The following is a 16,031-nucleotide window of genomic DNA, read 5'->3' as shown; positions in this document are numbered from 1 at the left end:
CCAAATAACAGGTAAACAGAAATGTCCTGTGGAATAGACTTTGGCAGAAGATGGTAATACACTGATGGTTGAAATTTATTAAGCATAAGCAAAAGGTAGTTCATAGGATTTGTGATTTATATATAGCTGTTTCCTTATGATAAGCCTGACAGAAATTATTTAATTTGAAAATAAATATTTCCCTGATTTACTGCTTCAGATTGTTTCAATCTCATATGATCTAAAAACTGAGAATTTGTTTCTTTACTTGATGTTCCTAGGCAAGCTAGTCTTCTTTAAATGTTGGAAATATTTTTAAAAATTATCCTTTTAATAGTTAGTCCTTTTCTGATTCTCCACCTAGGACCTTGCTACTCTTTATACATACCCCAACTAAAGCAGTGATCTCACAGTATTAAAATCTTTCTTTTACTCTCTGTTTCTCCCACTAAACTTTAGGGCAGAGGACCCATATCTGTTCATCTTTATACCTGCTGCACCTGGAGCAGTACCTGGAAAAAAATAGGCAGTTAATAAATACTTAGTAAGTGATTAATGAATAAATAAATAAATGAAACATAATCCTGACTTCTACATGAAGTGAAATTCAATGTCAGTATAATAAAAAAGATTTTAAGAGACTGGGGGCATCAAACCTTTTGAAACTCTGCAGTAGTCCTCTGGTGGCCATTTTGCCTAGTTAGTATCTCTATTTACGTAAAATGTAACAGGCAAAACATTTCAATCAAAAAAAACATTCTTAAGTCAAAAAGTTTTGGTGTATATATATATATACATACCAAAATATATGTGTGTGTGATTATATATAAAATCAACATATATATATATATATATATATATATATATATATATAAAATCAACCTTGTCCATAAGAACAAACTTGCGTTTATATTTCCATGTTAAAGAAGTTTAAAATAGATAGGGCCTGCCTTTTAAAAGGCTTCTGAAATTTCCCCGCCTCGTCAGCTGAACAGAGGGCCTATGATGGGGGAAGCAGCAGTGACCAGTTCAGGGAACAGAACTCAGCCCACTTTTCCTAGCCTTTTCTTTCTCCAGATAAAATCAAGGTGAAGTAACAGTGCTCCTTATAATGCTGATCTGGTTTCTAGAAAGCTGGTTTGGCAGAGGAGGTAAGGTAAAAGAAAAAAACTAAAGAGTGTTTTAAAATCCTTTACTGCCTCCCCATAAATTCCAGCCCCCTTGGCATGACATCTAAGGCCCCTGCCTGTCCCTTCGCCTCGTCTTCCATCAGTGACCTCCCGCTCTCCTTTGTCCCATCTCACGAGTATTTCATGATGTCTGCTTCCCATTTCTCTGGGAAACCCTGACCTCACTCACGGGGGTGGGCTCTTGATGGCAGTGCTGGGCTGTGTGACCCTGTTCTGGGGGTGGCTAATTGATCAAGCCAGGATCAGCTTGTCTGTCTTTTCCCCAGGACTTTAGACTTCGGAATTGAAACAGAGCCTGGGAGAGATGTGAGATGTGTTCACGAGAGCACTCTAGACGGAAGGCCAGAGAGTTCTTGCCGCTTGGGGCCCAGTGCTGTCAAGGTTCTCGCCCTGCCTGAAGAATTCATATTTTTCTCAGGATTCCCAGAGATACCTCAGTATGCTTCCAATGGATTTTTGCTTCAGATAATTCTAGATAGTTACTTACAACCAAAGGATCTTAATATAGAAACAACACCAGCAACAGGATTACAAGGAACACCTTCCAAGGAAATGTAAAGTATTTGGAATTGGTATCTCTGTCCAAGTGCAGAGAAAAGAGTGGGAAACTATAGTTTGTGATATAATAGCTGGGATTTATTTCCAAATCACCCAGTTGGGGTTGAGAAATAGATGCAGGGAAGATGAAGCAAGATTGACTAGAGGTGATCATTACTAAAGCAGGGTGATGGATTATGAGTTTTTCAATACAGTTATTTCTATTTTTGTATACTTTTTTTAAATTTTCCATAATATAATTTTTTTTTTTTAAATTATGTTAGTTATCACATGGAACCATGTGTTAACTGGGAGTGAGACACAGGGAGACTGACATGGTAGAATAATTTAAAGAGGGTGATGAATATGAAAGAGAGGGTAAGTAAAATGGATAACTTAAAGCAAAAAAAAATAAGCTCAGATGCCAGAATGCTATAGCCAATGCATTAAAATAAATACATGAATGTAATACCTCTGAATTGTACACATGCAAGAAGTTAAAATGGGAAATGTTGAATTGTACAGACATTACCACAATAAAAAGCTAAACAAAACAACACAAAACAAAACAGGGCCTCCATTCTGTGTAAATCCCAGTCTGTGGCCCTCAAGTTCATAAAGTGATCATGTGGTTGCTGAATTGCAATCCCAGTGGAATTAACAATGCCTTCAGTCTTTTATGTAAAGCTAGAGCATGGACTGGAACAGAGGTGGCATTTGGCAATTATGTATGTGTGCGCAACGGATGGAGCTGGAGAACTCAGACTCCCCCATGCCCTTTGAAAAAGTTCCCAGTGTCCTCTTTGCCTAAAGAAAATAAAATTCTGCCCTCTATGCTCTATGCCTAGAGAGACATAATAGTCTTCCTGTGACTAGGATTCAAACTCAACATGAGCCAGAGGGTGACATGAAGGGTAGGAATCAGCAAGGGGATAGCCCCACTTAAAATGAATTTTTAAACTTCCTTAAGAATGTTGGGAAAACCTGGGAAGATTATGTGGGTATGGATTTTAAGGACACCTAAACAAAGAGTGCAGACCTTAATTTCAGAAGAGACCAAATTAATTGAGATGGGCCCCCAGTAAGGTAAACATTATTATAGGCATACCTCATTTTATTGCATTTTATTTTATTGCGCTTTGTAGACATTTTTTTTCCCACAAATTGCCATTTTTCCAATAGCATGTGCTCACTCCATATCTCTGTGTCACATTTTAATCAAGATATATACATTGTGTTTTTAGACATAATGCTATATTGCACATTTAATAAACTACAGTACTATGTAAACATAATTTAATACGCACTGGGACACCAAAAAATTCACGTGACTCACTTTATTGCAGTGGTTTCGAAACAAGCCTGCAGTAGCTCCAAGGTATGCCTGTATCATTTGGATCTTTTAGGCAATATTTCTTAACTTCTGGGAGAAATACATTTGCTATAAATGTCAATACGCAGTATTGTCATTTCTTAATTATCACAGACACTGAACTAAAAAATTAAATGAAGTTTATTGAAGATGCTTTTCTTACAGATTGAACAACTCTTGAGTGCCTTCCTTGGCCTCGCGCTGAATGATTTTGGCTAGCACACGGCTTCCTCTGAAGCAGCCTTCTTTCGGGTCCTCTTTCACCAGTCAGGGATCAGGGTATGTTCTCTTTAGTTGCTAAAACCTTTTCAGGTGACAGAAGAGAAGAGTTGAGTGTGATAGAGGAGTTCTTCAGCTTAGCTGAGCTGATCCCCTTGAAACCTAGACCTGCCAGAGCTAAATGACTCATCTCACAGGCAGGGCTGCCACCCAGACCTGCCTCAGCCTCTTCTTACACTGCCTTACACTGCCTGAATTCAGAAATGTGCAGATATTCAGGGACAGAGCCAACCTTACAGAGGTGGGGTAGATCACGGCGTTGAGGGACCCCCTATGGTCCTGCTTACAGATGTCAGTATGCCCAGAGTGCTAATTTACACTAGGATTGTTGTGATTTAGAAAACGCTAGATTCCTTTCTTCCCTTCTCTCTTCAAACCTCCTAATCTCTGTTCTCCACCTTCACTATCTGATGCCCTCTCACATCGAGAAGATGGAGGTAAACGGAAGTGAACAATCTTCTCTTCACAGAATTCACTAGGCTGCCTTCATCTATGCTCACGTACTCCGTCTTCCCTCCTCTTACAATGGCTGAACTCTCCCTGCTCCACTTCAGACAGCCCACCCTTCCACTGGAGCCCTGGATACCACCTTCTCACCTGCCAAAGGTCTCTGCTTGTGCTGCTAGGCCCCTCTCTCCGGCATTATCAATTTTTCCCATCAGCAAACATACATGTTATAATAACTAGCATCTTGGAAAAACTTTCCCTTCTCCCCACCCTCTCCAGCCACCACCATGTACTCTCTGCTCCCTTCATGGCAAAATTCCTCAAAAGAGTTGCTTATTCTCACTATCTCCACATCCTCACCCCCAGTCTCTCTCAGACCTACTCTTATCAAGCTTTCATTATAACTGCCTCCACAGTTAAAATCACCAATTATTTTTAACCCTCACTAAATCCAAAGGATGGTTTCCAGTCCTGTTTTGCTTGTCCTCTAGCAGGAACATGTTTGGTCATGCGTTTTTTTGAAGTGCTTCCTCACTGGGCTCCTGCAATATCACAGCTTCCTGGTTTTCCTCCTGCCTTACTAGCCGCACACTCCTTTTGCTTTCCTTTGCTGGCTCTGCCTCCTTGACCCAACCTCTAAATCCTGGAGTTCTCCAGGACTAGTCCTCAGCCCTCTTCTCAGCGACATGGTGGCCTGACATCATCCTCGTGCCTTTGGAAACTAAGGATGAGAGGCCTGCCTAAAGTGGCCTTGGCAGCAGACCTAGAATTAGTTTAGGAAGTCACCACTCTCTTGAAAACAGGTCAAGAGTGCATGCTTGCAGTGGCCCAGAAATGGGCCCCCATGAGAAAAGGAATCAGGTTGTGTTACCTTAGATCAGGTCTCAGAGGGCTGCCTAGAGGAACAAGGGGATGTCAGCAAAACTAGTGGAAGGAAGTTACCAGGTGGGAAATCTCCAGCAATCAGAATTTTCTCTGAAGATCACTTGGAGTGCCCCATGAGAGAGAGCATTAGCCTTTAATGCCTGCCAGGCCTCAGGATTGCTTTGCACTAACAGAGATCTTCATAAAGTTAATAGTTAAGAACTTCCTGCCCCTCTGTTACCTCTCCTTCCTCCATCCCACAATGACTCTGAAGATGTCAGAATTCACAGTGGCAAGACGTGGGGATGAGGAATAAGAGTACAATGGGAAAGAGAGAAGACGTCACCCCACTCTCCTTTTCCACCGTGGCAGCCAGCCTGCAGCAGGCCCAACCTAGGGGACAGGTGACCTGAAGTGAAGATTGAAGTTTTGGTCATTATATCAAATATGATAATTAGACATATTAATTACTGAACTGAGACTGTCTTTATAAGCAGAAACTTTTTATTTTCTGAGGATGTCCAAGGAAGGGAAGAACTACCCCCAAAGGACAGATTTAAATGGACAGTAAGAAAAAAAATTAAGGTGCTTTACAATTGTATCCTACAAATCCTCCTTATATAATGTCATGGTTATAGATATCTCAAATTTAACCTGCCCCAAACAGAATTGTTCCTTACTTTTGCACTTCCCCCTCCCCCTGTCAAACTGCTTTTCCTGCAAACTTCCCTTAGTTCAGTGAATGGGACATAATCCACCCAGTGTTCAGGACAAATTCTAGGAGTTGTCTGTGATTTCTTGTATTCAGTCACTTCCTGCATCTAGTATGTACTAGCTCTGTCAGCTTGTTCTCTTCTCAGCACCTCACTACTGTCGCTGGGATCCAGCCTGGCCTCCTGTGCCGGCCTGCTGACGGCCTCCTGCCTCCACTCCCGCCCTCAGATAACTACTCTCCATTGCAGCAGTCATATTACTCCCTTGTTAACGTATTAGAACACATTTCTCCCCTGTCCAAAAACCTTTGAATGGCTTCCCCTCACACCCCTGGATTGTACTCAGTCCTCATCATGGCCTCTGACCCCCACTCCGATGGATGCCTGCCTCCCCTCCGACTCTCCCATCTGACCTCTCTCAACTCCCCCTCTGCTCCACCTTCACTGGCCTTTTCCTGCTGTCTTCTGAATATGCCAGCCTCACTCCCATCTCAGAGTTCTCCTTATGTCAGTCAGTCTGGCTGAACACTCTTCCCCCAGCTCTCTCCATTTCTCATTCCCACACTCCATTCAGATATCTGCATAAATGCCATCTCCTTGCAGAGCCGCCCCCGACATCTCTTAAAATGGCTCCCCCACCCCATCTGTTCCCCCATACTCCCTATATCTTTTGTATGATTGATGTTTGATTTTCCTCAGTGCACTTATTACCAGCTCTCAGGATATTATAGGTTTATTGGTTTGCTTACTGTCCATCTCCCCCATCAAAATGTAAGCTCCTCAGGTCAGGGCTTCCTCTCTGGTGTCTACCACTCTAACTCACACTGCCTGGCAGTGTCAGAGCAGGTGCTTGTTAAAATTTTGTGGAACAAAGCAAGCAAGCACATAGGAGGACGCTAAAACTTGAGAGTAAAAAGAGTTAAAACAGAAAGTAGAGTTTCAATAAAATTCCCATGAGTGGTATGATGGAATTCTCTGTGTGGGTGTTGGATTATTTTTACAACTGTCCTATAAGTTTGAAATTATTTAAAAATTTTAAAAAATTCCCATGAATGAGTAGAACAAAATAGCTCCATTATCCTTTAGGGATAGGGTTGGGGAAACGGAGAGAGACAATCAGAAAAGAAGAAAGATGCAAAGACTGCATTACTCAGTAAACAGGCCGTTCACGTATTGATTTCTCCCTGGGAGGTTCAGAGGGTGGGGGGAGGCTGTATCTTCTCCTCTACATCTGCTCCTAGAAGAGGCGACCCTCTTGGGACACAGGGAGTGGGGAAGAGGACAAAAGAGGAGGAATGGTAACTAGACCTGGAGGCGGCAGGCTGGACCAGGCAGGATGAGAAAGCTGTGCTCTGTGAACACCTACCTTTCTATACATTTGACGTTTGTAATTGTGGGGCTTTCATTTTACTTCTTAAGTTTTACTACTTTAATTTAGTGATGGTCCTTTTAAAAGATCTCTACCTGTCTTGACTAATATAAGGGGAACAAAATTTGGGGTCTGGCTTGGGTGTGCTAAGTGGTAAATGGTGCAGAGATGAAAGAAGGGAGAAGACAGGGGAGAGAGCAAGCTAGCAAGCTCCCAGATGGAACAGACCATCTACCGAAGGGCCCCTCCAGTTGTGCAGTTCCACCAAGGCTAGGGGCAATGCTCTTTCTTCCCTCTGAGTAAAGGAAACCTGCCTCGCAGTGATTCTACTCTGTCCCTCTTTCTTTTGCTGTCCACTGCCACTCCTCTTCTTGGAAATACAGAGAATTTCCCAGCTATGCAGATGTTGGTACCAGCAACTTGCTGTCTTGTCTATTGTGAATGGAGCCACCTCAGATCTTTCTTACCACATCCTGCTCCTTGTTCCTTTCTACCTCCTGGCTGAGGTTCAAGGAAGAGAAGTGACCTTCAGAGTCAGCCTCTTTCAGGCTTGGATTCTTCCCCTCCTGATAACGTAGAGGTTCCTTTTCCAGAGGGGATGACTCTTTGTTTCTGTAAGGAAGACCCAAAAAGGAAAGAATTCTCTGAACTATTTATCAACTCAACTGTAGCATTTAGTATTTTTACTTAAATTTGAAGTTAATGAGTTCTATATGAATTTACACATTTTTATGAAAAGGAAACCCATATAGAGAGCATTACCTTGCTTTAGTAATATTTTCATCTGAAATCTCTTTCCTGCGTAAACAGATAGCAGAGTGAGGTTCCTTCTGAGTCAATGACCCCTACGGAGTTGTGCATCAGGCCCTCCCCGGGAAAGTCTAACTCTGTCAAAGACAAATGTGTCTTCTCCACTCCTGCTGTCATAACTGGAATGCTTCTCTAATTCATGGAAGAGAATCCAATCTTCCTTTTTCTCTTTCCAGAGGGAGATCACAGACATAACCCTCTGTGTCAAAGGTAAGCTACCAGGTATGCCATAACAATACAATATTCTCCTTCCTGTTTGGGTTTCACTCTGCTAGAAGAAGTATTTGAGGAAAAAAGTCTCCTTTTACAGCCAATTATAGAAAATATGCAGGATTAAGATGATTATCCTAAAATCTTCCCCAAAACAGGTATGTATTAGGGATAGTAGAACTTTCTCCCTTGGAAACTAGTATAAAAGAATGATTCAAATCATTCAACTTTTTTAAGGGCCTTCGGCTACCCAAGTGAATAGGACTTGGTTTTAAAACTTTCTATTTCTCCCTCAATTACAGGCTCCTATTCAAGAAACAAAGCAGCAAATTGTTAAACCACCCCACGAGGATACTGAGAACTCCACTATGGCCAAGCTCCGTCCCTAACAACCTCAAACTGTTTCTACTTTTTTAAAACATTAAAGTTTCCTTGTAAGGCAATGAGTTCTCTCTAGCTGATCACACCAGCACCAGGCCATCTAGTGTAACAAGCCCACCAGCTCTGTTTATCTAATCAAATTCATGAGCCGATTCCAGGAAAAGAATAAGGGACAATTCACTGCAGCTTGGGAACTTTCATGGGACCAGAGGGGGAATTGTTGGGCCAACTAACTAAAACATCATCATATAACCTCATTTTTTATTCCCACCTTTTTAGGGTTTTTTTTTTTGTTGTTTTTTGATTGACAGTGATGATGTTGTTACCAATAGTTTTTTTGGAGTATAATTCACATACCATAAAATTCACTCATTTTTGCCAGCCGACCAAGATGGTGGCCTACTAAAACACTCCAGCGTGCTGTCCCCCCACAGAATCTTTAAACAACCAGCAAACAGAGCCATCTTCCTCAAAACTCTGGAAAATAGTTAAAGGGTGAGTGCTGGATCATAGGAATGTAGAGGGAAATTCCTAAGGCCACAAGCAAGCACAAGCCCAGGACATGACTGAGGCTCAGAACAGACAGAGAGGACCACGTGCATCACTTTCGCCTTGGATAGATGTTTTTGACAGGAAGGCTAAACTCTGAAGGAGAGCACCAGCCATGCAGAGCCAATTTGCAAAGATTATAAAAGGTGTTTTTTTCCTTTTTTTTAAATTCAGTTTTATTGAAATACATTCACACACCATACAATCATCCATGATACACAATCCACCGTCCACAGTATAACATAGTTATGCGTTCATCACCACAATCTCTCTTTGAACATTTTCCTTACATCAGAAAGAACCAGAACAAGAATAAAAAATAGAAGTGAAAAAAGAACACCCAAATCATCCCCCCATCCCACCCCATTTGTCCTTTAGTTTTTATCCCCATTCCTCCATTCATCCATACACTAGATAAAGGGGGTGTGATCCACAAGGTCTTCCACAATCACACTGCTCACCCCCTGTAATCTACATTATTATATAATTGTCTTCAGGAGTCCAGACTGCTGGGTTGGAGTTTGGTAGTTTCAGGTATTTACTTCCAGCTATTCCAATACATTAAAGCCTAAGAGGTGTTATCTATATAGTGCATAAGAATGTCCACCAGAGTGACCTCTCGACTCCATTTGGAATCTCTCAGCCACTGAAACTATTTCGTCTCATTTTGCATTCCCCTTTTGGTCAAGAAGATACTCTCAGTCCCACGATGCCGGGTCCACATTCATCCCCGGGAGTCATACTCTGCGTTGCCAGGGAGATTTACACCCCTGGGAGTCGGGTCCCACGTAGGGGGGGAGGGCAGCGAGTTCACCTGTCGAGATGGCTCAGTTAGAGAGAGGGCCACATCTGAGCAACAAAGAGGTACTCAGGGGGAGACTCTTAGGCACCATTACATACAAGTTTAGACTCTCCTTTGTGGTAATGAGCTTCATAAGGGCAAGTCCCATGCTCGAGGGCTCAGCACATCAAACCGCCAGTCCCAATGTTTGTGACAACATCAACACCAGTCCAGGTGAGGATGTCCAACACATCCGCACCTTCCCCCAGATCCTCGGGGCTGGGGAGGGGGAGGCTGTAAATATATTTTTTATTATCTGCCCAAATTACTCTAGGATGTGTCACTGTTTCACTACAGCCTATACTAACCTACCTTTGGTTTGTTTTTGTTAGCTCCAGGCACTCAAGGAAATCTCTGTTATATCACTAGCTGGATACAGACTTAAGCAACAGAATTAACACTAAAATTTTTAAATGTACAGTGTGAAACAAAGATTGTATGTCAAAGAAACAGGAAGTGATGACCCATCCAAAGAGGGTCATCATTGCTTAATTGGTACAGTTTCTGTTGGGGTGATGGAAAAGTTTTGGTAATGGATGGTGGTGACAGTAGCACAACATTGTGAATGTAATTAATTCCATTGAATTTTAGGTTAGAATGTAGTTAAAAGAGGAAATTTTAGGTTGTTTATATGCTACTAGAATATTTTTTTAAAATAATAGGACTGTACAACACAGCGAACCTAATGTAAACTGTGGACTATAATTAGTAGTATAATTAAAATAATATTGTTTCATCCGTTATAACAAAGTTACCACACAAGTGGCAATAGGGAAAACTGTGTGTGAGGGGAGGTATATGGGAACTCTGTGGTTTTCTGCATGATTTTTCTGTAAACCTACAACTTCTCTAATAATTTTTTTATTTCACCTATTTTAATAGTACAAGTATATTTATGGAGTCATGCACCCATCACCACAGTCTAATTTTAGAGCATTTTCATCACCCTGAAAACCTCATGAGAATTTGCAGTCACTCCCCATTCCCAATACCAGCCCCAGCCAACTACTACTTTCTGTCTTTATAGATATGCCTTTTCTGGACATTTCATATAAATAGAATTAAACAATATGTGTCCTTTGTGATTGGCTCTTTCACTGGGTGGAAAGGTTTTGAGTTTCATTCATGTGGCATGTTTCAGTTTGACAAATAACATTCCATCCATATGGATATAATACCACATTTTGTTTAGCCATTCACCAGCTGATGAACATTTTGTTTGTTTCCGTTTTTGGCTATTGTGAATAATACTGCTATGAACATTCATGTATGAATACTTGTGTGTGTATATATGCTTTAATTTTTCCTGATAGAAACAGGAGTACAGTTGCTGGGTCACATGGTAACTTTATGTTGAACTTGAGAAACTGCCAAAGTATTTTTCAAAGTGGCTGTGTCATTTTACATCCCCATCAACACTGTATGAGGGACCTTATTATTTTTTAATCAGATGGTTAACAAGATCTATAACTATGTAGAAAAATATCTTACTTTTAACTCCATAACTAGTTGTCTCAGTTTATCAGGGCTGTTATGACAAAGTCCACACAATGGGTTGTTTAAACAATAGGAACTTATTGTCTCATGGTTTTGGAGGCTAGAAGTCCAACATCTGGGTATTGGCAGAGCTTGCTTTCTCGTGGTGTCTGTACATTTTGGTGATGTTAGTACTACATCATGTGGCAATCTCTCTAAATTGTCCTACCTCTGGCTTCTAACAAGTCCAGTTTCCTTTGTTTATTGGGAATTCCGCCATATTGAATTAAGGCCTCCCTCATTCAGTTTGGCCACACCTTAACTAATAATAGCATCTTCAAAGGTCCTTTTTACAAATGGGATCACATCCACAGGACCAGAGAGGGATTAGGACTTGAATATGTCTTCTGTGGGGGACATAATTCAATCTCCAACACTTGTTAATTGAGAGAATTCCCAGGCTACAAGCATGGTAGTATGTCACTTCTCTTGTTATAACATCTCTTCACTCTGGGTTCCCTCTTATAAGAAGCTAGTACCAACTGAAACTGGTCAAAAATTCTATTTTTACTGTTCTAATTTAATTAATATCTCCTTTTAACTTTAATACAAGTTGCCAACAAATTTTTCCCATTTCTGTGCTTGTTATTTCTGAGTGTCTTAGCCATATATTCTTTTAAACCATAAAAAGCTGCGGGAGGGTTCATCTCACCTAGACGCAGTGGTAGGAGTTGCTTGACATCAGGCCATCATGGAGCCTGGAGTATGCCTTGGCACTGACTCCAGCAACTTGAAAGGATGGCAGGGGTGGCAAAATAACCAAATATCTTAAATGAAAGAAGAGCAAAGCTATGGAATATCAGGCTTACTTGTAAATAACTGTTTTTTTTTCCTTCCTGGAATTCCGGTGGATGAGGAACTCTTGCTGAGGGTTTCAGATCAAAACTACTATCATTAAGATTCATTTTCACTTTTAACCTTTAACAAGATAACATGTGTTAGGATTTTTGAAAAAACACTACCTTACATTTATACAGAAATTACTATTATACACTGACTCTAGGTATATGCCATTACTTCAAACTGGTGTGCATTTCTGGGATGAGACCAGCTGTTTAAAAGTTGCTGAAACTGTATAGAGAGTGACTTACTATTGACTGAGAACCAGTAATCAACTTGGCAAAATTTAAGGTACTTCCTATCCGCTGAGAGCTTATATTCTGAGTAACAAGAAGCTATCAGGTTGTGTCATTTACAGTCAGCAATACTGAATGCTTGTCCCTTATGGCTGCCCCAAATTGTCTGAACGTCCCTTACCCTTTCTGGTAGTTCCCCACACTAAGCTTTCCCGAGGGAATCCAAACACTCCATTTCCCAGCCTCCGTTGCCATAAGGTACCAGACAGGTGCCTTAGGTTCCTCCAGTCTTGCATCCACGCAGGACTTGGCAGGAAGGGTGATTCTGGCCCTATGTGAGATCCATTTTGCTGGCACAGCTGATAGCAGAGCTGGTGTGGTTCCGAGGGCAGCAGCTGGAGCCACAGCTTCCTGATTCTGCAGTGTCTTAGTTATGGCAGAAACAACACCTCCCTTGGCCAACCAGTTCTGCACCATGATTTTAGGAGCTGTTCCTGAAAGCCCAGCCCTGCTTCTTAAGGCCTCCCAACAATTCTTTGAACAATCAAATCTTTAATAAATGAATCCTTTTCTATGGTAGATTCAGTTGTCTGAAACTAAGAACTCTGCCCATTATCTTAACTAACATATTCAGTATACCCAGCATGCAGATGGACACACAAAGATTAATGGAAAGGATCAGTCCGATCCTGCTTTAATCAGAGTGGGCTCTCCTAGAGACTGGATTTTGAAATATTTTTTGAGTAAAAGAAAAGAAATAGGTATGGTGGTCATCTAGATTAGAATATAAAGCCTATTGGCATTATTAATGAAAGGAAAAGTTTTCTTGAGTTAATATAGCTGTGAAGGGCTAATGCAATGGTTCATTTGTCTGTAGGAATTTAATTTAGGTAGGGCTATCCTTGGGCAGAACTTTGAGACTGAGAGTAAACAGTAAGGTAACCCAAGGAAAATGAGAACTTTGGTGGAGAAGGGTGTTATCTAAGAAAGCAAACTACAAGTATGGACAGTACTGGCCTTAGTCAACCAGTCCAGTGGCTTCTTCTCAGTACCCTACCCTCCAAAGCATTTGGCATAGTGCCTGATCTTTCTTGTCCTTCTTTCCTAACATCTGTGATAAATCTTCTGTTTTCCCTCCTACTTCACTAACTGCTGCTGCTTTCTCTTTTCTTCCTCCCAATTTTCCATACTTAGTATCTCCTAAATTTAATAGTACAACGTCTGGTCTCATTCTTTTATTTCCTTTTGCCCAATATTCTCCCTTTAACCCATGTAATCCATTCTTAATGGTTTTCACTTCCAAAGTGCTTCTTCAATTTATTTCACCAGCCCCCAAGTCTTCTCCACTCTTGAACAATAGTCTCACTTTTCCAACAATCTTAAGGGACCACCAGTATATTAAACTCAATATGAACAAAACTGAACTCATCATCTGCTTTCCAGAACCTATTCCTCCTGTTTCCCTCTTCTGCTATGGCACCTTTAGCCTCCCAGTGACCTACATTTAAATTTCAGGGTCGTCTTTGACTCCTTCTCTCCCCACTCACCATATCTAGTCATTACTTCATTAGTTCATGAAACACACACTGAGTCTGTGCCACTCAATCGCTATCCTCAAGGAGTTTATGGTACATGTAGAGGGAAGTATGTGCAAACAAAAAATATAAATATAACAAAGTATAAAATATAAATATATAATAAATATACTATAATATCTTTACATAAGAAATATAAGACTAGGGGCTCTTAAGCCATGATCTTCACACAGTTTTTCTTATATACTTCTTAAGAGAATTTTAAAAAACCACATACCCTCCTGTATATTTTAAAGTTGACATTTAAAATTTTTCATCGTGTTTAAGTAAGTTTGTTTCTTGTTAACTGGTGATTTTAAAAATATCAAACATTCATTACAATAAAACAAAATGAGTACTGGCCTTACTAGGAATGAAAATTTTATATTACTTGATAAAATAGATTTTTAAATGACCATATTGAATAAAGCATACCAAATCTGAAAGCAATCACATAAAAGTTTTATCCCAAGGTTATAGCCAATGTATTCTGAATATTTTGGCAGTCCCACAAAATATTCCAGTCATACTTAAAAGTAGCATCGCTATATGGCTTCAGCTATTCTAAATTCAGAGCTACCTAACACAAGCCAAGTAGATTCTAAAGCAAAGCCCTTAAGTAGATGATAGATAGATGATAGATAGATAGACAGACAGACAGACAGATGATATGGAACTAGAGATAGATACGTGACAGGGAAATACAGCAAACCTGTGGATTAAATTTTCTTGTTTAATCATTAAGGAAAGTCTCTCTGGGTTCAACATTTTTATTTACCCTTTTATTTGGCACCCTAGAATTTTTTACACACAGGTTGAAAGGTATGCCTTTCTTTTAAAAAAGTGGGTAAAGGAGTAATGTGAATGCAGGTTCATTCTCAGGCAGATAAAATTTTGGAAAGAGTACATATGGACTTCAGAATCTGGAAACTGAGTCCCTTAAAATTATCCATGCCTGTGTAATCCTTGGCAATCTTTGGAAACCATCACTGTATATGCCAGTTTGAAATTCACTGCCTTAAGGGAACCCACTCACTCCAAACAATTAGAACTCTGATAGCATTTACTCTTTGAGGCATTTACTCAAGAGAGGAAGGAAGGTCTCTAAGAACCACCCCACCCCCCCCAAACACACACACAAAGGAAGCTGAGGCCAGAGGTGTGGGAGGCTGGGACCATAGTGGGGCAGCAGGGACAGGTGGAGTAGCCATAAAAGCAGAAGCCAATAGCAGAGTTAACAAGATACTAAGCCCTGTACTACCTGGGCAGTAGGCAGCTATACCTGGTACTGCTGTACTGAGACTAGAACTCTGAGGGGGCTGAGCTGGCCCCAGATCAGTGACTCTAGCTAGCAGCAGAAGCAGAAGAAAATTCTCCCTTTTAGGAAAGCTTCCCCAATTTAGGCCAATAGGACACCTAAAGATAAGGTTAGACAATTAGCTCACAAATAAAATTCATTAAGTACAAGAAGAAAAACCATTATAATTGAGAGTGAGTGGGGAAAATCAACATACTTAGCTTTCCCACTGACTACGAAAATTGGAATTGTCAGATACAGAATGTAGAATAGCAATGTATAAAATGTTTAAAGAAAGAAAGGCTGCTATAACCAAGATGAGAATGCAATAAAGAGCCTATCAAGAATGAACAAGTGGTGTGGAAAAATAAAAAAGGAAATTTAATAGATTAAAATTTTAATATTTAACACAGTGAAGAAAGAATCAGTAAACCAGAAAATATATCCAAGGAAATTACTCAAGGAAATAAAAAATATGAAGGACCTATTAAGACTACTAAAATATGAGGTCTAATATATGTCTAATTTGAGCCTAGTGACACAGAATGGGAAGAATGGAGAAAAATCAATATTTAAAGAGATCACTGCCGTGAATTTTCCTGAACTGATGAAAAACTTGAATACAGAGATCTGGGAAGCACAATATATATCAGTAATTTAAATAAAAAGAAACCTGACCTTAGATACCTGTGGCAAAACTGCAGAAATGACATAAGGAAGATCTTAAAAGCAGCCACAGAGAAAGAATAAAAAATCAGAATGACAACAGACTTCAGAAAAACAACAATGGAGGGCAGGCAACAAGGGAATTTTACAGACAACACACAAAGAGAAAACAAATGTCAACCAAGAATTGTATACTCAGAAAATTATCTTTAAAGAAAGAAAGTTAAAACTAAGACATTACACTCTCTAGCTAAGCCAACTTGAAAGGTGAAATCACTGCCCTCCCCCCTACGTGGGATCAGACACCCAGGGGAGTGAATCTCCCTGGCAACGTGGAATAT

The 16,031-nt window shown here is 40.4% G+C and overlaps 2 protein-coding genes across 2 annotated transcripts in view; one reads left to right on the top strand and one right to left on the bottom strand.

Moving 5' to 3' along the window:
* PFN4 (profilin family member 4) overlaps window positions 1–16,031 on the top strand; it is a 68,949-nt gene that overhangs the window by 7,957 nt on the left and 44,961 nt on the right. The gene's annotated exons all lie outside the window — the stretch shown is intronic.
* The window catches only part of FAM228B (family with sequence similarity 228 member B), a 39,194-nt gene continuing 26,364 nt past the window's right edge, over window positions 3,202–16,031 (bottom strand). The window contains 4 exon segments of the mRNA XM_037813333.1: window positions 3,202–3,382; window positions 7,218–7,362; window positions 11,887–11,909; window positions 11,911–11,995. Coding sequence (XP_037669261.1) covers window positions 3,353–3,382; window positions 7,218–7,362; window positions 11,887–11,909; window positions 11,911–11,995 — 283 coding nt within the window. The 3' untranslated portion in view covers window positions 3,202–3,352.

This window comes from Choloepus didactylus, chromosome 20 (assembly GCF_015220235.1).
Source record: "Choloepus didactylus isolate mChoDid1 chromosome 20, mChoDid1.pri, whole genome shotgun sequence".
Taxonomy (NCBI): domain Eukaryota; kingdom Metazoa; phylum Chordata; class Mammalia; order Pilosa; family Megalonychidae; genus Choloepus; species Choloepus didactylus.
This window is presented reverse-complemented; position numbering and strand designations above follow the sequence as displayed.